This window comes from Vulpes vulpes, chromosome 9 (assembly GCF_048418805.1).
Source record: "Vulpes vulpes isolate BD-2025 chromosome 9, VulVul3, whole genome shotgun sequence".
Classification (NCBI taxonomy): Eukaryota; Metazoa; Chordata; class Mammalia; order Carnivora; family Canidae; genus Vulpes; species Vulpes vulpes.
The window spans coordinates 96,656,760-96,677,183 of NC_132788.1; the positions used below are offsets into that span (position 1 = coordinate 96,656,760).

The 20,424-nt window shown below is 41.0% G+C and overlaps 2 protein-coding genes across 5 annotated transcripts in view; both read right to left on the reverse strand.

Moving 5' to 3' along the window:
* KIF15 (kinesin family member 15) overlaps positions 1 to 20,424 on the reverse strand; it is a 79,763-nt gene that overhangs the window by 32,756 nt on the left and 26,583 nt on the right. For 2 of the 3 annotated variants that reach the window (XM_072721100.1, XM_072721101.1), the window contains 9 exons: positions 19,941 to 20,120; positions 16,463 to 16,672; positions 14,013 to 14,138; positions 13,724 to 13,846; positions 10,950 to 11,073; positions 6,648 to 6,724; positions 6,209 to 6,418; positions 4,998 to 5,169; positions 391 to 532 (listed from right to left, as the gene is read on the reverse strand). In XM_072721100.1, the coding sequence (XP_072577201.1) occupies positions 391 to 532; positions 4,998 to 5,169; positions 6,209 to 6,418; positions 6,648 to 6,724; positions 10,950 to 11,073; positions 13,724 to 13,846; positions 14,013 to 14,138; positions 16,463 to 16,672; positions 19,941 to 20,120 (1,364 nt within the window). Of the gene's footprint in view, positions 1 to 390; positions 533 to 4,991; positions 5,170 to 6,208; positions 6,419 to 6,647; positions 6,725 to 10,949; positions 11,074 to 13,723; positions 13,847 to 14,012; positions 14,139 to 16,462; positions 16,673 to 19,940; positions 20,121 to 20,424 lie in introns of all 3 variants that reach the window. The other variant, XM_072721099.1, reaches the window with a different exon arrangement.
* On the reverse strand, positions 4,003 to 4,635 carry LOC112913296 (SREBP regulating gene protein-like). Of its 2 annotated transcripts, XM_072718842.1 has the most exons (2): positions 4,513 to 4,635; positions 4,003 to 4,215 (listed from the first exon to the last, which is right to left on the reverse strand). In XM_072718842.1, exons 1-2 carry the CDS (start codon positions 4,633 to 4,635, stop codon positions 4,018 to 4,020), a joined length of 321 nt encoding a protein of 106 aa, XP_072574943.1. In that variant the 3' UTR covers positions 4,003 to 4,017. The 2 variants fall into 2 exon arrangements, with proteins under 2 accessions (XP_072574943.1, XP_072574942.1); XM_072718841.1 differs by having other exon boundaries at positions 4,003 to 4,635.

Here is a 20,424-nt window from a genome sequence, read left to right on the forward strand (position 1 = left end):
AGAGGCAGAGACACAGGCGGAGGGAGAAGCAGGCTCCATGCACTGGGAGCCTGATGTGGGATTCGATCCCGGGTCTCCAGGATCGCGCCCTGGGCCAAAGGCAGGCGCCAAACCGCTGCGCCACCCAGGGATCCCTCCTGATTTAATTCTTAACAACTCACTGATTTAAATTTGGTAACTAGGGCAGCCCGGTTATCAGTGAAAATATCTGTATCATCTAGGTTCATTAAATATATTAAGGAGCTTTCTCTTCATGTCAAAACAAGTTAGTTGCTATATGAGAATTAGTATTTAATGGAAAATGCTCAATTAAATTGATGTTAAATGCTAAAATGAATCAACACTAAAGTTACTCAAACAGGAAAGCATGAATGTGCATTTACTCTTTACCTTGTTAGTTCTTTGAATTCTTCATATTCTTGCTTTGAATTATTCAGTTCTGTCTGAATTTGCAAGAGTTGTGCTTTCAACTTCTCAGTGTTCACTAACGAACATGGCTCCTTTGGAGTTTTAGGAGAAAATCCTTGTTGACCTGGTAAGAAGGAAACAACTCGGTCTTTGAAAGAAATAACAGAACACATTTTCTAAGTTCTCTGCCAGGTATCAATTTTCAAGCAAAGAAGGAAAAATGAGACATGGGTTGGAGAGTGGACCCTAAAAATCAAGAACCTGAGGCTCAACAGGACACAAAGAAAAACCCAACACAGTGTGTCAGAAAGTGCCAGAAGTTGTTTCTGAGAAGTGCGGAAGCCCCAGGATGTAGGGGCATATTGAAGGCAACACCTTTTCCATCAGGAGAAAGAGCAAACCATGGAGTACAACACACATCAGGCTGGTGCAACATCAACAGGTGAATACTGCCGAAATTCATGCTGACAGCTAATGCTAACAGTCAATAATTACTCTGGAAAGGAAGCAAACAGCAAAGGCAGCAGGTTGAAAGAGATCGGTATCCTCTAACTGGTGGGGAATATGTTCAGGGATTGCTTAGAAAACTGGATATACAGGACAGAGTTCTACTGTGGGAAAACATCACATAAAAGTTTAGAAAATGATCTTCATTTAGAAGATGGTAGGATCAAGAAGTGACCTCTAGTATCTTTCAAAGGTAGTATGTCAAGGAATTATTTGAGGTCAAAATGGCCAACAAAATACAGAGCCCTGTAGTGAAAAATGGCTGAAATAATACACAAACCTCATCTTAACTTTGCATCTAAAATCAATCTCTCCACAACCCATGTTTTATTCTTTTAATCAATCATAACAGAATGGAAGAAGACTTGCAAAATGAAAATTTAAAATAGACACAAACAGTCTTCGTTACGAGTGCAGAATGAGATTAGAATGTTCTCAATTTCAATCTGAAATGACAAAGGCTGAGACAGAAATCTGATAAAAGTCCATGAAAATACTGGGCAGCCTGGGTGGCACAGTGGTTTAGCGCTACCTTAGCCCAGGGCATGATCCTGGGAACCTGGGATGGAGTCCCACCTCAGGCTCCCTGCATGGGGCCTGCTTCTCCCTCTGCCTGTGTCTCTGCCTCTCTCTCTCTCCCTGTGTCTCTCATGAATGAATGAATAAAATCTTAAAAAAAAAAAAAAGTCCATGAAAATATTCACTCTGAGAGTGGGGCGAACATAGACTCTGTTGCCAAATCCCAGAGCATTAACACCAGGAGCTGCCCAGCCTATAAGTGAGATTCGGCACCAACTAAATCACTTTTCACAGAGTAAAAGCAGATGGAAATAACACAGAACTAACAGTGTATGGTGGCCAGTGTGTAACTGGCACCCACAACTCCATGATGCAAGTACCAAGCTGGGATCAGGAGTCTGACCTTCAGATGCCTCTTACATTGAACAAACCTTACTTAGCTAGCAGGTAAACATCTCCATCTTCATCCATGTTGATTAGGCTAGCACTTTTCATTACAAATACTTAAAATAGGAAAATTTCATTTAATAAAAATTAAAAATATCTAAGTCAATCTTTTTTTTTTAATAAAGCCATTTTCACATTAAATCTGTTACATTGCTCAAAAGTTCAAATAAGAAAAAAAAAAAATTAAAAAAAAAAAAAAAGGGGGGATCCCTGGGTGGCGCAGCAGTTTGGCGCCTGCCTTTGACCCAGGGCGCGATCCTGGAGACCCAGGATCGAATCCCACGTCAGGCTCCAGGATCGAATCCCACGTCAGGCTCCCGGTGCATGGAGCCTGTTTCTCCCTCTGCCTGTGTCTCTGCCTCTCTCTCTCTCTCTCTCTCTCTCTCTGTGACTATCATAAAATTAAAAAAAAAAAAAAAAAAAAAAAAAAAGTTCAAATAAGCTCCAAGGAGAGGCTGATATCAGTGACAACTCACATGAGACACACACCAGACTCGAATTACCAAAAAGAATGAGATGGTAAAACATCCAGACACGCACATTTCTTTCACATACGAAGTTTGATTTAGCACCATGAATGCACATAGAATCCAAAAAGTCCAATGCAAACTAAATAGATTTTTTCGGAAAAAAACATTAAAAAAACAATTGCCAGATAGCCCTCTAAGAAGGCTTATTTAAGGAAGACAAACACCTTTGGGAAGAAAGGTTTAAAAAGTAATAGGAGAAAATCATGGGGAATTACTGCTATATACTGCAGAAACATACTGGAAGGCAAACATGGTTCAAAGAAAAAACCCTACTGAAAAAAACGTCAAAAGTGGATTGTAAAACTAGTACCCGGCTCCAAGGTCAACAGCTTGAACAATCAAAAAATGAAAAAGACCTGGCCTGATCCCAGGATTTGTCAGGGGCTTGCTCCAGGAAAGAGCTGTGTGTCCATGTCTCCTGAGAGCAAAGAGTCATAGTACTTGAGGGGCAGAATGTCTTGATCAGAGGACCAAATACTCTTGACCTTGAGCCTGAGAGATTCAGTGTTGAACATGTGGACCCACAACTGGCATGCCCAGCCAGCATTTACGGGCTTGCCCCACTGAGGGTAGGAGTGACTCACTTACAGCAGCACCTTGACGGAAAATTGGGCCTTCTTCTTCACAAGTCATAAGGAAACTAAAGGTCTGAACCTGTTCTATGTCTCAAAGCTGAAAGCAATGAAGGATGACTGCCTACAGCCAGTTATTAGGTGTCTCTTCACCTAGGAATTACCCTAACAGCAGGTTTCCATGAAGGAAGGGAGGAGGCTCCCAGGGTACCATGGCTGAGCAGACCACAATCGTTTCAACAGTGGCACTGGAAATGAGAAAATCCTCTGGAACAGGGAGTTGGAATTTCTGATTCAGAGGATGCTCACACGCAGGGAATGCAAGCACAGTCAAATACCATGATGAGAAAACCTGTGGGCAGCTGGTGCCACCTGCAAGGTGGCTGGTAGAGGGCAAGAATGGAATAGTATCTTTGAGTTGTTGACAATTTTAGATGTCAGAATATAATGTCCAGGGCCCACTCCTGAAGGAGCTTTTAAAACAAAACCCAAAACAACTACCTTGGGAGAACATACATGTTCAAAAAGGCCAAAAAAACAAAAACAAAAAACAAAAAACAAAAAAGGCCAAACATTTTATCGGGGTAAAGGGATAACTTCACTCAGGAAACCCAGGAACACAAGAAAACAACAATTTCCTTGAATATATTTGACTATTAAGGCAAGATACCTTTCTATATGAACTATTATCATGCTCCTACTACTCCGAAGAAATCCAATAAATAAATTTACAGTGAAGGACTCGAGGAGTTTGCAACGGTAGAAGTGCCCCAGAGCACCAGCAACTCCACAGGCTCGCCTGTAGTTTGTTCTTGTATGTGATGCATTAGTGTTTCCAAGCTCCTTCACAGAATAGTTCCACAAGGTAGAGCCCAGTGGTGACTGAGGCCAAAGAGGCACAAGAAGCGGTCAAAGCCAAGGCTTCTGTGTGAGGCATCTCTTTTTCTATGCAGACTAGAGAACGCTGGAGGGTGGCTTCAGGCCACAAGTTCTCCTGTGGCACCTGGTCATCTGTGTGTTGTCTGCTGTGCCTGTCACGTGGGGAAGAGCTCAGGAGGGCTCTCTCCATAGCAGTACTTGGTTATGGGGTCCCTATAGGTATTCTCATGCTGCACGCTCTGGGATGAGGTCCTGCATTTGGCCAGACACAATTCAAAGTGATCTTCAACAACCATGAAGAGGTTCTGGAATGCCACAGTTGTGCGGCAGAGGAAGCGCTCCAGGAGAAGTTGCTTGCTGGGCTGCAGGCAGCAGGACACACAGTAGTCATAGGCACCACAGCAGCCATGGGGCAAGCAGCCATCACAGTGGTACTGCTTCGTGCCGGGGACATTGACATTACAGCAGCCGTTCACCAGCAAATCCTTCCTTTCACAAATGTATCCTAGCTCATCTGTGATGAGGTGCTTCCCTTGCATGGAGTTCCGGCACTGGTTGCCAGGCCGACTGCTGTTCCCCAAGTGAAATTGCACCTTCCACAGAATGGGCTGGTCGTGTTCTTGAACCTGGAGGAGATTCCAATTTCTTACTGCTCTTTTCTCCTGCTTGAAGGTGCTGCGGACGAAGTAGACAAGCGAGAGCCCAAAGACCAGGGCGAGCACCCACCTCTTCTGGAGGAGCCGGCGCCACACCATTGCCACCAGGTTCACCATCCCGGTGTTGATGCGGGGCAGGCCCGGAGCCTGGCCAGCATGGCCCCTATGCGGCCGGCAGCCCCATTCCCCATGGCGGGAGCCCTGAGTCAATCTTTCATCAACAGAACAGAACAGAACCAGAAGAGGTATTTCGTTGATATGTCTATTAGCCCAATTCACTACTATGAAATTTATGAGAAAAAGTTTTTTAAAAATGCCTTTTGTTAACATAAAAGCGTAAGTATGTATATAAGAAATTAGCACCACACCAGGTCTAGAGGCTAAAACAAAACCTTACCTACAAGGCAATATAAATGCCCTTTCAAACAGACCCCCTGCCCCTAGAAGGCATGCAGACAACAATCATTTCTTACCCTTACCTCTTTTCTCTGTGCCAGATAGTTCGGAGAAAGCTTTCTCTAGTACAGCAATGGTCTGGGCATCCATTTCTTGGGCTCTTTTCACAGGCTCTAATAATCTCAATCTTCTATTCTCCTCTCTAAGGGAATGGTTTTCCATAGCATACTTGGCAACTCTGGGGTGGTGCTCAATCTGTGACACAGAAGAATTAAGACTTACAGACATTTCCATAATAACCAGTCTTTCTGCAAAGCCATTGGGAAACATTAGGAATGCTGCATGCACTGTTGCAGTGGTCGGCTGCAAGGGCTGTGGAAAACAACCTGGCATGTTTGACCACACTCAGTATGTACATAGCTTATGATGCCATTATCCCATATTTGGGTCTATGCCTCAGAACTTTCACCTGGGCATGGGTTCGAAAAAGAGAAGTGTAAGTGTGTACACTCTTCATGCAACAGGGGCTGCTGACATTAACACACTGTAACAAATGACGAAATGCTCTATTGACCAGGTTGGAACACCCTCCAAGATATATTAAGTGAAAAGAAGAACAGCAGAAAAGTATGTATGGTAAATTGTCTTTTGTGTTAAAAACGAATAAAAGTAAAAATATCCATATTAGATTGAAAATGCATTAAAAAGTCTCAGAAGGCTACAAAAGCCAGAAACAGGTTTTCTTTGTGTGTGTGTGTGTGTGTGTGTGTGTGTTTTTAATGATGTACCTGTATTAACTACTCATCTTCCCCAGGGAAAAGGAAAACCAGCATCAAGGAATTCAAAGGGCCCCTATGTACAGAGATTGCTGATTCAGACAACCACAATTGCCCACTGGGACGACAGACAAGGGACACTTGCCTGGGGGATGGAGTGCTAATACAGTATCTCACAGCTCCTCCCATCGCCCGTCATTTGGGGCAAAGAAGTTGTGCAATCATACGGTCAGCTGAATTCATTCAAAATGCTTTCTGCTGTATTATCTCACATGAATTTGGTGACAAGCTTATATATGCCTCGGATCTCCCTTTTTTTATTTAAGATTTATTTATTCATGAGAGACACAGAGAGAGACAGAGAGAAGCAGGCTCCACACAGGGAGCCTGATGGTGGGACTCGATCCCGGGTCTCCAGGATCACACCCTGGGCCAAAGGCAGGTGCTAAACTGCTGAGCCACCCAGGTGTCCCGGATCTCCCTCCTCCTTAGAAATATTGCTAATGTCATATACTCACTTGTTCCCGAAGAGTTTGGATCTCATCCCTTAATTCAGACAACAAGCGATCCTGCTCTGCAGGCAGAAAACTTCCCCGGGATTCCTTGTGGAGCTTCTCCAGGCGCATTATTTGATCCTCTCGGAATTTCACAATCATTTTATTAGATTGAATAAATTTTTCTTTTTTGAGGGTGAGGTCTTCTAATTGAGTAACTTTTTCTACCAGAGACTTAAGAAATTCATAATTTGGTTAAATGTGAAAAGTAATTCTGCCTCCCTAAATTTCCACAAACCAAGCAATAAACACTAACTTGAAACTTCATCTCAAAGGCAAAATTAGATTTTCTATAGCTTTTCTTTGTTCTCTTTATTTACTTGTGCCATTTCACTCAGAAAGACACCATGGAGCAAAAGCCTAAAATATCTGGAATCCCCTTTATACCAACTTTGTTTCCTACCTTCTTTTCCTGTTCGGATTTCTTAAAGAATAACATTGCCTCTTGGAAATACTTCATGTAATTAGTCTCATCCTTATCTGTAATTGATTTGGTAGGAAAGAAAACAGAAAAAAAATGTTTATCTCTCAAATTTTAGGACTAAGAATTGAGCTATAAAACAGCCTCTGACTGCTCTCAATCAAAAAGAATCAGACTACCATCACTAGATCACATATTTCAAATCAATCCAATCTACATTATCGATTCTTTTAAGAAAAGTAAGTTCTTTTACCCTGTTTGGTAAACATACATATGTTGCATATGAAAGAATCTCGGAAGTGGATCTAAATGAAATCAGTATCTGTTTTTAGCAGTTGTGAGAATTGAATCACTCAAAATTATTTCTACTCCCCCTTCCTATCATATCCCACAGAAATGGGGATATGATGTACATATGGTATCCATATCTGATTACAAACTATGGCATCCCTCATTTTATTGTGCTTTGCGAATACTGCTTTCTTTACCAGTTGAAAGTTCGTAGTAACCCTGAGTTGAGCAAGTCTATGGGTATCATTTTCCTAATAGCACTTGTTTACTTTGTGACTCTGTGTTATATTCTGGCAATTCTTGCAACATTTCAAATTTTTCAGTATTATTATTATATTATGGTAAACTATGGTCAGTGATCTTTGATGTTTCCATCGTTGATTATTTTGGGCACCAAAACCACGTCCATATAAGATGGCAAACATAATAAATGTATTTTCTGACTACTCTACTGCCTGGCTCTTCCCATCTCTCTCCCTCTCCTAGACTGCCCTATTCCCTGAGACACAGCAATATGGAAATTAGGCCCTTTGATAATGCTACAATAACCTTCTAAGTGTTCAAGTGAAAGAAACCATCGGACATCTCTCACTTTCAACCAAAAGCTAGAAATGATTAAGCTTGGTTAAGAAGACATGCCAAAAACCGTGACAGGCTGAAAGCTAGGCCTCTTGCACCAAAGAGCTAGCCAGGTTGTGAACGTGAAGGAAAAGTTCTTGAAGGAAATGAAAAGTGCTATTCCAGTGAGCACATGAGATAAGAAAGCAAAACAGACTTATTGGTGATATGGAGAAACTTTTAAGGATCTGGATAGAAGATCAAACCAGCCATAACATTCCTTTAAGCCAAAGCCTAGGCCAGAGCAGACCCCTGACGCTATTCAATTCTCTGAAGGCTCGGAGAGGTGAGGAAGCTGCAGAAGCAAAGTCTGAAGCCAGCAGAAGATGATTCATGAGGTTTAAGGGAACAAGTCAAATTAATTAATTAGTTAATTACTTTTTTTTTAATTTAAAAAAGGAAAGAAGTCATCTCCCTAACACCAAAGTACAAGGTTAAGCATCAAGTGCTGATGAAGAAGCTACAGCAAGGGATCCAGAAGATAATTCATGAAGGTGGCCACACTACACAACAGGTTTTCAATGTGGATGAAATTATGTTATACTATAGGGGGAGATGCCATTCCAAGACTTTCATAGCTAGAGAGAAGTCAATGCCTGGCTTCAAAGCTTCATAAGATAGGCTGACTTTCTTGTTGGGGGATAATGCAGCTGATGACTACAAATTGAACCCAGTACTCATTTACCATTCTGAAAATCCTAGGGCTCTTAATAATTAGGCTAAATTAAAAAAAAATTTAATTCTACTGAATTAAAAAAAAGAATTATGCTAAATCGACTCTGCCTATGGCCAAGAAATGGAACAACAAAGTCTGGATGATAGCACATCCGTTGAACATGGTTCACTGAATATCTTAAGGCCACTGTTGAGATGTATGGCTCAGAAAAAGATTCCTTTTAAATTTAACTGCTCATTGAAAATGTAACTGAGGGCAGCCCGGGTGGCTCAGCGGTTTAGAGTCTCCTTTAGCACAGGGTGTGATCCTGGAGACCCAGGATTGAGTCCCACATTGGGCTCCCTATATGGAGCCTGCTTCTCCCTCTGCCTGTGTCTCTGCCTCTTTCTCTCTCCGTGTCTCTCATGAATGAATAGATAAAATTAAAAAAAGAAAGAAAGGAAGAAAATGTAACCGATCACCCAAGAGCTGTGATGGAAATGTATGAGATAAATGTTTTCACTCCTGCTAACATAACATCTATTCGGCAGCCCGTGGATCAAGGAGTTATTTTGACTTTCAATGTTTACTATTTAAGAAATATATTTCATGGGGCGCCTGGGTGGCTCAGTGATTGAGCATCTGCCTTTGGCTCAGGGTGTGATCCCAGGGTCCTGGGATGGAGTTCCACATAGGGCTCCCCACAGGGAGCTTTGCTTCTCCCTCTATGTCTCTGCTTCTGTGTCTCTCAGGAATAAATAAATAAAAAGAAATACATTTCATAAGGCTATAGCTGCATAGATGGTTATTCTCCTGATGGATCTGGGCAAAGTCAACTTAAAATCTGGAAACAATTTACCATTTCAGATGCCATTAAGAACAATAGTGATTTATGGAAAGAGGCTAAAATGTCAACATGAACAGGAGTTTGGAAGAAGTGGATTCCAACCCTCATGGAGGATGTTAAGGGTTTAAGACTTTGGCAGAGGAAGTAACTGCAGGTGTGGTGAAAACAGCACGAGAACTACAAACACAAGTGGAGTCTGAGGATGGAACTGGATTGCTGCCATCTCATGATATAAAAAAAGAAAAGGATGAGGAGTTTTGTTTTTAATATTTTATTTGACAGACATAGAGAGAGAGAGAGAACATAAATAGGCAGAGCAGTAGGTAAAAGGAAGAGGAGCAGGCTTCCTGTCAGGCAGAGAGCCAAACTCAGGGCTGAATCCCAGGATCCCGGGACCATGACCTGAGCAAAGGCAGATGCTTAACTGACTGAGCTACCCAGGCACCCCAATGATGAGGGGTTGCTTCTATTTTTTTTAATAATTTATTTTTTAAAAAGATTTTTACTTATTTATTTATTCATAGAGACACACACAGAGAATGAGGCAGAGACACAAGCAGAGAAGAAGCAGGCTCCATGCAGGGAGCCCGACGTGGGACTCGATCCCGGGTCTCCAGGATCATGCCCTGGACTGAAGGTGGCACTAAACCGCTGAGCCACCTAGGCTGCCTGAGGAGTTGCTTCTAATGGATGAGCAAAGAACTCGGTTTCTTTTTTTTTTTTTTTTTGCAACTGAAACTGTTTATTGAAACCTCAGTTCTACAAAAGCGTGAAAAACCCAGATAAATTTATTTATGATAGGCACACAGTGAGAGAGAGAGGCAGAGACACAGGCAGAAGGAGAAGCAGGCTCCATGCACCGGGAGCCCGAAGTGGGACTCGATCCCGGGTCTCCAGGATCGCGCCCTGGGCCAAAGGCAGGCACTAAACCACTGCGCCACCCAGGGATCCCCAAGAACTCGGTTTCTTAAGCTAGAATCTACTCCTGGTGAAGATGCTGTGAAGATTATTGAAATGACAACAAAAGATTTAGGGTATCACATAAAGTAACTTGGTAAAGCAGCGACAGGATTTGAGAGGACTGACCCTAATTTCAAAAGACGTTCTACTATGGGTAAAGTGCTATCAAACAGCATCACATGCTACAGAGAGTTGTTCATGAAAGGAAAAACCAATTGATGTAGCAAACTTCACTGTTGTCTTATTTTAAGACACTGCTACAGCCAACCCAGTTCTCAGCAACCACCACTCTGATCAGTCAGCAGCCATCAACATGAAGCAAGACCCTCCACCAGTAGAAAGACTACAATTCGCTGAAAGTTCAGATGATGGTTACCATTTTTTAGCAATTAAATATTTTTTAATTAAGTATGCATGTTGTTTTTAGACATAATGCTACTGCACACTTAATGTATTACACTATAGTGTAAACATAACTTTTATATGCACTGGGAAACCAAAAATTTGACTGGCATTATTGCAATATTAGCTTTATCGTACTCATCTGGAACTGAACCTACAGAATCCTTAATATATGCCTGTACCATATTCCTACATAGATAAAACAAAAACACTTGTTCAGAAATGTGGGTATTGTGCCTGTCATCAGAGGGTTCTTTTTTTTTTTTTTATAAGCTTTTATTTATTTATTCATGAGAGACAGAGAGAGAGAAAGGCAGAGACACAGGCAGAGGGAGGAGCAGGCTCCATACAGGGAGCCCGACGTGGGACTTGATCCTGGGTCTCCAGGATCACACCCTGGGCTGAAGGTGGCACTAAACCCCTGAGCCACCCGGGCTGCCCTCATCAGAGAGTTCTTATACTAATATCCACACATGGTCATCTTCAGGATAAAGGACACCGTTCATCTTACCTTTTGTCAGAAAGCTTTCTGGTAGTAACCGCCCTGAAGTAAGCTGAGCCAGCTGTTCTTTGAGCCTCTTTACTTCAGCTTGGAGCTGGCTCACATTTCCTTGGGTGTCTTCATTTACTACTGCCTGTTCAAGAATTTTTTAAAAAGCATTAAAAGAATACTTTCAAGTCATACAATCTTGTGTTTATATTTGTTTATAGGATCTGGAGTGACAAACATTAAACAAAACCATCTCACAAACAGTCCATAAGGCCCCTAGAATCACAGTGTGCTGGAGTAGGGAGGAAGCCTCTTTTACCTGTCTCTCATACCTATAACAAGGGACTCTCCCCCCCTCCCCCCACCACACCTCTTGTATGCTCCCACTTAGGTCTGGGAACACTGGGTCACTGCAGGATCTGGGTACATTCACCTAACACTGCCTTCTTCTTGGGACAGCAAACAGCTCTTCCCGGCTGGAAGGAGTATCCTCTCCCTTCCGTCTTGGCTCACTATATGGGTATGAAGAACTACACAGCTGGCCTGAGCTCCATCAGCTTAGCAGAAAACACCTTCTCCAAAAGAATCCACCCCTATATTTCCTAACAGTCCTCTTGGACACGAGAGTTGGTTGGATAGCTCCATTTCTGTTTTATTACCACACTAGATGTTATTTTAAAGAAATGTCTCTTGGGACGCCTGGGTGGCTCAGTGCTTGAGCGTCTGCCTTCACGCCCAGAGCGTGATCCTGGAGTCCCAGGATCAAGTCCTACACTGGGCTCCCTGCATGGAGCCTGCTTCTCCCTCTACCTAGGTCTCTGCCTCTCTCTCCGTGTCTCTCATGAATAAATAAAATCTTTAAAAAATAAAGATAAAAATTTTAAAAATTACATGTCTCTTGAAGAAATTATCTTAAAGAAATGACTTCTTTAAGACAATTTCTAAGAGGTTCAAAAAGGCCCATAAAACGTACATGGTGATAAAAGCCAATATTTGACTACCAATCAGATAAAAAAAAAAATTCAGTTGTGAAATACCCAAATCCTAGAGAGGGAAAAAAACTCTGACACAGCTCCAAGGTCCCTGGGTTCTTGTCTGAAGCCAGGTCTGCCCATCAGGAAAGATATAAATAGCACATTTTTAAACAAGTCCCCGATATCCTAGTCATGTTCCACTGATAGGCTGCAGAAAGGCTTACCATTGCTAATAATTAGCAGAAGGCTCCTCCTGGTTTTACTTTTTGATGTGTTCAGAACCCATTTCTAGTTGCTTCTGATGTTTATGGCCAGTCTCATTACAAGGTACTCCTGTACATTCTGACATCATTGCCATGTCAGTGACATCATAATACTAATTATCCCTGTAGTTCTCCACTCTCCAAAAATTTCTAGTAAGTCCCAAGAGACAGGGTCAAGAAGTTCTAGTGATTTTTCCTCCTCATATTACTAATACCCGACCCACAGGGTCATAATCCAATAAAATGAGTGAACAACTAGACCTATAATCTTCTGACTTAACCAGAAGAGGCAACATGGATCTCTTCCCTCTTAATGCTAAGATGATTGGGGAGTCTACTTGGGTTGAAATGACCAACTACTCCTTTGAAAGAAAGAGGAAATTAATCTGCCAATTCATGGTGCTATGATTCTTTTGTATGAACCAAAGGGGCCTCCAATCTTTTCAAAAGAAGTGGGGGACCCTCTGGTGTTTTGACTGTCTGCTCCAGGGGCTGGCAAAGAGCTTCTTGCTCATGGGTCAAATATGGTCTGCCATCTGTTTTTATAAGTAGAGCTGTACTGGAACACAGCCATGTCCTTATGTTTGCGTATTGTTGACAGCTGCTTTCTCATCACCAAGGCAGAGCTCAGTAGCCGGGACAGACACTATACAGTCCAAGAAGCCTCAAATATTTACCTTTGTAGAAGAACTTTTCTGACCACTAGTGTACACAAATATCAAGGAAGCTTCTTATATATAAGAAAAATAGGGATCCTCGGAGGTATCAACAACTTAAAAGACAAAGCTTGTCAATATCAAACTGTATAGTGAAGCCCACCACACACACACACACACATATAGACACAGACACACAACTCTGATAGTATGGTTTAACAGGTAAATAAATTTAGTCTCCAACCCAATTTAGAAAGGAAAAACTCTGCCTTCAAGAAAAAATAAGCCAAACAATACCAACAATAAGACCTTATCTAGGGATCCCTGGGTGGCGCAGCGGTTTGGCGCCTGCCTTTGGCCCAGGGCGCGATCCTGGAGACCCGGGATCGAGTCCCACATCGGGCTTCCGGTGCATGGAGCCTGCTTCTCCCTCTGCCTGTGTCTCTGCCTCTCTCTCTCTGTCTTTGACTATCATAAATAAATAAAAATTAAAAAAAAAAAAAAAAAAAAAGACCTTATCTAGGGATCCCTGGGTGGCGCAGTGGTTTGGCGCTTGCCTTTGGCCCAGGGCGTGATCCTGGAGACCCGGGATCGAATCCCACATCAGGCTCCCGGTGCATGGAGCCTGCTTCTCCCTCTGCCTATGTCTCTGCCTCTCTCTCTCTCTCTCTGTGACTATCATAAATAAATAAAAATTAAAAAAAAAAAAAAAGACCTTATCTAAATATCAAACTACTTGAGCAATACAGAAAGCTAGAAAAGATGAAATAGAAATCTTGCTTAGAGTTAGGCTTTCACAGAGAAATAAATATAAGCTAGTGTTAATAATTAGGGCAATCATTAAAGTGAGACACTGCAAACAAGTATTTTTCTAATTTACTTAATTGTATTCAGTATTTTACCTTATTTTTAATCAGCTTGGCTCTTTGAGCAAAATTAAGCGTTGACAGGGTTTCCCCAAAACACCTGGATCCAGGATGAATGTTAGCGATTATGGCTGTTTTGGCATTACCTCCAAGGGAATCCTGTTTAATGATACGAATAATACACATTTTCAGGGGAGAAACCACAAGATCTTTGTTAAGCAAAGAAAATGGATATTCTTACCACTAAGACTGAGAGATTACATGACTACCAACCATAGTGAGCATAACCAAAAAGAGGGCCCAGGAAGCCAATGATCTACTTTACCCGAAGTAAGAAGGTAAGTTTGGAGTCTCTGTAGCAAACGTGCCTCTGTTTCCCATTACCCACATCGACAAGCGCAGTAATCACTTGGCCCAGGCAGCTCAAAGACCGGTTTATGTTACCTGCCTCCTAAGGGGAAAAAGAACAAAAATTGAGGTGTACTGCTTTCATTTTAGTATTTTAAATTAAAATAAGCCTAGCAGTGAATTTTGAATAGAAAGTCAAGTAAGGACAATATTATTAAGGATAACTGACTTTTCAGCAGAAAAATATCCTCAACTATCCCCTAACTTTTCCTATTTGACATACACTGCATTTTTTTTTTTAAGATTTTGCTTTTTTTGAGAGAAAGAGACAGAGATATCATGAGAGCGCCCAAGCAGGGAGGAAAGGAAGAAGCAGGCTCCCCACTGTGCAGAGAGCCCAACATGGGGCTGGATCCTAGGATCATGACCTGAGCTGAAGGCAGACACTTAACCAATTGAGCCACATAGGCACCCCCACACACTGCAATTTTAGTATTCGAAGACAAACGCAAAAATTATGTGATGGAAAAAAAGCCATCTCATGATTCTAATAGTTTTATTTTTATTTTATTTTATTTTTTTATTTTTTTATGATTCTAATAGTTTTAAATCGACCTATAGGTAGGGATAAATGCTAGAAAAGAATAAAGAAAAAGGTTGGAGTAGTGCATAGTAGTAATAGGCATATATTTTAACCCTTTTATATTAAAATATTTGCAACATTAAAACAGTGTGATAACTAATATCCCATCCATGTCCCACAAAGTCACTGATGAACTTCTTACAAGAGATCATTCAGTGTAATTTTGTAAATTATAATAAAACTCTTTTAAAAAGTGGTTTAGTGGGGGGTGCCTGGGTGGCTCAGTTGGTTAAATGTCTGCCTTTGGTTCAGGTCATAATTGGAAGGTCCTGGATTCGAGACCTGCATTAGGCTCTCTGCTCAATGGGGAGCCTGCCTCGCACTCTCCCTCTGCCTGCTACTCTGCCAACTTGTGTGCACGCTCTCTCTCTGTCAAATTAAAAAAAAAGAAAAAAAAAGTGGTTTGGGGAGGGAAAAATATTGGGATTAAATAAGTTACACTGGGTTTTTACTGTAGTTATCATACTTCAATAACTGAGTCTACAGTGGTGGGAGTACAGAAAAAAAAAAAGAGAAAAAGTGCATATTATCAAGCAAGATGCTCTAAATTCAAGTGCCACTGTCTATTTTAGCAGTCAGTAAATCAGAAAGGTGTTAGCAGCACTGTCTGTAGAGCTGGACTACTTCTGCTTGACTTCCAGATTTACTCCTAGGTGTGTGCCCCTGGATAATTTCACTCCTGTTCCTCTAAGATAGAAAAGATAACAGTACCTACTTCCCAGAGATGTTGGGAAGGTTAAATGAGCTAATACACATGAAACACTTGAAACTGGCCAAGCACATGTGCTATTACAAACACTGGTTATTTCTCTTTGTTTCATGTCTCAATAGAAACATGAGCCTAAGACTCCCTGAAACTGCCTAAAACATCAGGAGGCTTAAATCCTCACTTTCCATGCAAAAAGTAGACTGTCCTCCCTTGTTTCCGACACTCTACTCCTAGCCCTCATATACCTTCAACTATAGTATCCACACATTTTACTGACAACACAGATCACAATACATATATATATGTATATATATATATATATATATATATATATATGCTAGTATATATATACACACTAGAAATACATACTCTAAGAACCTCAGGTTCCACTGCCAATCCCTTAGCCTAGGACTACGTCCTTGCCCTCCTCCTAAAATATTAACAGCACAGCTGCCCTTTTTCTCTAGGCTCTCCTCTCATGAATCTGGCAGTGGTGGGCCAGATGAATAAGCTTCTATAAAAAAAGGCTTTTATGTGAAATCACTCAAAACTTTTCAGTGTTTCCAAGTGTTTAGAGAGTTGAGTGCAAACCTGGCCTGACACTCCTGGTCCTCAGTGACCCGGGCCGGCTTGCACCTCAAACCCAATCCCATTAATCCATGCTGAAATGCCAAATGTCATACTCACTCAGCATCCATAACGACCCTTAAGATGTCCCCCTGTCAGGTATGTAGTCCCTATTCCTCTCTACCAATCCAAATCTTGCCCCCTTTGAGAACTCAACTCAAGAACTACTTTTTTCCATGCTTCCCCCAAGGAGTCCAGTCCCTTCTTCCTCTGACTCTGGCAGATATTTGTACTATCATCTCTTCTGGCATGAATTCAAATACTTTGGCTACCGATAGACTTGTTCTATCCCATTGTATGTTTAATGTCCTTATCCCGCAACAAAAATTCCTACACCTTTAGAATGGGAGCATTTTCTCATTCCTTTGTAACCACCACACACTTACCTTGGTACTAACTTCTAGTAACTAACTTATACACGAGTTGAAGATCATAATTCCATTCTTACCTTTAACCTCATCCCTTCTGCATGGGTGTCTTTTTGCCTTTCAGATCCTGCTAAATCCACCAGATTGAGTAAGGAGGTCCGTATATTCACAGTTTCATTGCTTTTCTCCATTGACTCTACTGTAATTGTAAAGACCGCATGAGACCTAGAAGACTCTCTATTCATTGATGTTGATGCTACACGTCTATTTCTCCATCCTCCAGACAGCACCTAGGCAAAAGGAAAATTGCCACAACTTCCAAGTGACACAACAGCCATTTTAAGCTGATAGATTATATAGACAAAAAAAAAAATTAGTAAAAATGTAAAAGCCTATATTCAAGGATATACATTCTTCTCATGCACATGCTTATAAAACTAGCCACTGTATTAATTCATAAATCATTTTTCAATAAATCTTAAAGACCAAACATTGCATGAGGCCATATTCTGGTACCATGGCAATTAAGAATCAACATGATAGGGATCCCTGGGTGGCGCAGCGGTTTGGCGCCTGCCTTTGGCCCAGGGCGCGATCCTAGAGACCCGGGATCGAATCCCACATCAGGCTCCCGGTGCATGGAGCCTGCTTCTCCCTACGCCTGTGTCTCTGCCTCTCTCTCTCTCTCTGTGACTATCATAAATAAATAAAAAATTTAAAAAAAAATTAAAAAAAAAAAAAGAATCAACATGATAAATAAATTTTAGGGATCCCTGGGTAACTCAGTGGTTTGGCGCCTGCCTTCAGCCCAGGGTATGATCTTGGAGTCCTGGGATCGAGTCCCACATCGGGCTCCCTGGATGGAGCCTGCTTCTCCCTCTACATGTCTCTGCCTCTCTCTCTGTCATGAATAAATAAATAAAATCTTTAAAAAAAAATGCCAACATATTTGAAAACTGAGAGGAAACTAAAATTTTCAAGGAATAAAATTAGAAACTTCCTGAAACTTTTGACCCAAGAAGAGGTAAAATGCCTGTACAACTCTAATACAGAATTTTCAGCTGGTAGCTAGAAATCTTTTCAAAGAACACAAGGCCCAGATGATTTTAGGAAATGAATGATTTTTAAGAACAAGTCATTCCAATCATACAGACTTTCAGAAAAGACAAAGGGGATAATAAACAAAAAAGTAGGAAAAAGAGAATCACAGGTTGATCTCAATCTTTAATACTGACAAAAAATCCTAAATAAAATATTGACAAATATAATCTAATATTTTATCATGTTAACATGATAAATGAGGAAAACCACACAATCACCTCAACTGAGGTAGAAAAAATTACCTGAAAAAATTTAACACACACTCTTGATTTTTATTAAGACATAAAGGTAGTGGAATATAAAAGTATTCCATAAATATTAACTGCATTTCTATACACATCAAACAAAATACAGTTTAAAAAAGAGATTACTGGGAAAAAAAAAAAAGAGAGAGAGATTACTGGGACGCCTGAGTGGCGCAGCAGTTGAGTGGCTGAGTGGCCTGAGTGGCTCAGCCTCTCTCTCTGTGTCTCTCATGAATAAATAAATATTTTTTTAAAACAAAGATAATAAATAAATAAATAAATAAATAGATAAATAAATAAATAAAAATAAAAGAGATTACCTTCTACAAGAGCAAAAATATAAGGTATATTGGGAATAAAGCTAACAAAAAAAAAAAGGTAAGACTTTTATGGTGAAAATTATTGGATTACAAGACATTAAAGACTTAAATAAATGAAGAGACATACCACGTTCACGTATAGACTCAATACTGTAAAGATGCCAATCTCTCCAAACTGGTCTATAACTGCAATGCAATTCCAATCAAAATCTCAACATTATTTAAGTATGTGTATGTACACATGTACACATACACACACAACACACACTGGGTCACATGTAAAACCTGTATCTTACATGAGAGTCACAGTTTAAGAAGTTCGAATCAGGAGATGTATTTGAAGCTAGAGGACTAAATAAACACACTATGATATATACACATATGTATTTACACACACACACACAAATGTTCATACAATGAATTATACAGCAATGAAGTGAAACGCAACATGGGTAAATTTCATAAACATTGTTGAGTTTTAAAAGGTTATAGAAGGGGGCGCAGCAGTTTAGCACCTGCCTTTGGCCCAGGGTGCGATCCTGGAGATCCAGGATCGAATCCCACGTCGGGCTCCCGGTGCATGGAGCCTGGTTCTCCCTCTGCCTGTGTCTCTGCCTCTCTCTCTCTCTCTGTGACTATCATAATTAATTAATTAATTAATTAATTAATTAATTAATTGGTTATAGAAGGGGATCCCTGGCTAGCTCAGCGGTTTGGCGCCTGCCTTTGGTCCAGGGCGTGATCCTGGAGTCCCGGGATCGAGGCCCACATCAGGGTCCCGGCATGGAGCCTGCTTCTCCCTCTGCCTGTGTCTCTGCCTCTCTCTGTCTCTCTATCATGAATGAATAAATAAAAATCTTAAAAAAAAAAAAAAAAAAAAAAGAAAAGGTTATAGAAGGCTAAACACACATAATTCATTAAAACTCAAAAAAAGGCAAAACCAACATTTTCAGAAAAACAAATGTATGTGATTTAAAAGTGGAAGGAAATGATCAGGACATTCAGGATAGTGTTTACATTTAGGAAGGAGCCAGGCACATGAGGTAGGGAAGGACACACAGATAGACAGGATAGTACTGGTGACATCTGGGTCTTGAGTTCTCTTAAGATAGTCCAAGTTCATTTTAACATTAAGCTTAGTAATTTAAATGCATGTGGCAGTATTTGGTATGTACCAAATATTACATGATAAAAAACTGTTTAAAATCAACTGGCTAGGGCACCTGGGTGGCTCAGTGTTTGAGCATTTGCCTTTGAGCATTTGGCTTGGGTCAAGATCCTGGGATCTTGGGATCGAGTCTCAAATTGGGGAGCCTGCGGGGAGCCTGCTTCTCCCTCTGCCTATGTCTCCGCTTCTTTCATGAATAAATAAATAAAATCTTTAAAAAAAAAAAAAAACTGGCCAGATAAAATGGGTGTATTTCGTAAATTCCTGTCAAGAGGTTTGTTTGCTCTGAGCTGAGTGCTCAAAAGAGGTTGGCTTTCGACACCTAACAAGTAAACAAAGGTAGAAAATAAAGGAAAGAGAACAGCCAGCTGGTTTAAAAAGCAGCAATCCCAGAAGCTCCTCAAAGGGGTAGCTCCCAGGAAGAACCACCGAAGAAATACCACACTAACAAACTGTGCTCTGTCCCTACCCTCCAGCCGTGAGTTACAGGGTGCCTGACTAGAATGAATGGCACCAAAATAATGCTAAATCAAGAGGCTCAAAGTTCTATTTTAACTAAGGAAAAATCTATAAAACAGTCATATTCTTTTTTCTTCTCGTGAACATTCTATGTCATGCCTTTGTAAAATTATATTTAATGTTCAATTCTTGCTTGTTTTGAGATCAAGGTGTTTTTCACAGCATACAATGTTGGTTATAGATCAAATTGCTCAGGGTAGGGTACCTGATAGGCTTCAGCAGCTGAGGTCACTGCCTGCTCCACTGCACCAACAACAAAGACTCCCTTTTTGATGTGCTCCCTTAAGTACAGACCAGCTGATGCAGAGTCCAGTAGGTCATAGATCTGCTCATTGTAGATTTCAATAAAGGAGCATTTACAAAGGAAACTCTTTCCAGCTCCAGCCTGCAAAGTAAAAGCTTGTTTAGACACACTCTTTTCATGAGTTCATCCCTATCTTTTATGAGCATCACCCTTTCATGTGCCTAGTAAGGTGTATATTTCCTACAACGTTATCCCTTACAGAATACAAGGTACCTTGGGCAGCCCTGGTGGTGCAGCGGTTTAGCGCCACCTGCAGCCCAGGGTGTGATCCTAGAGACCCGGGATCCAGTCCCACGTCAGGCTTCCTGCATGGAGCCTGCTTCTCCCTCTGCCTCTCACTCTCTCTCTCTGAAAAAAAAAAAAAAAAAAGAAAACAAGGTACCTA

What these genes read in the sequence shown, in the direction of transcription:
- LOC112913296 (XM_072718841.1), bottom strand. Translation starts at nt 4,635, where the DNA reads ATGGTGAACCTGGTGGCAATGGTGTGGCGCCGGCTCCTCCAGAAGAGG.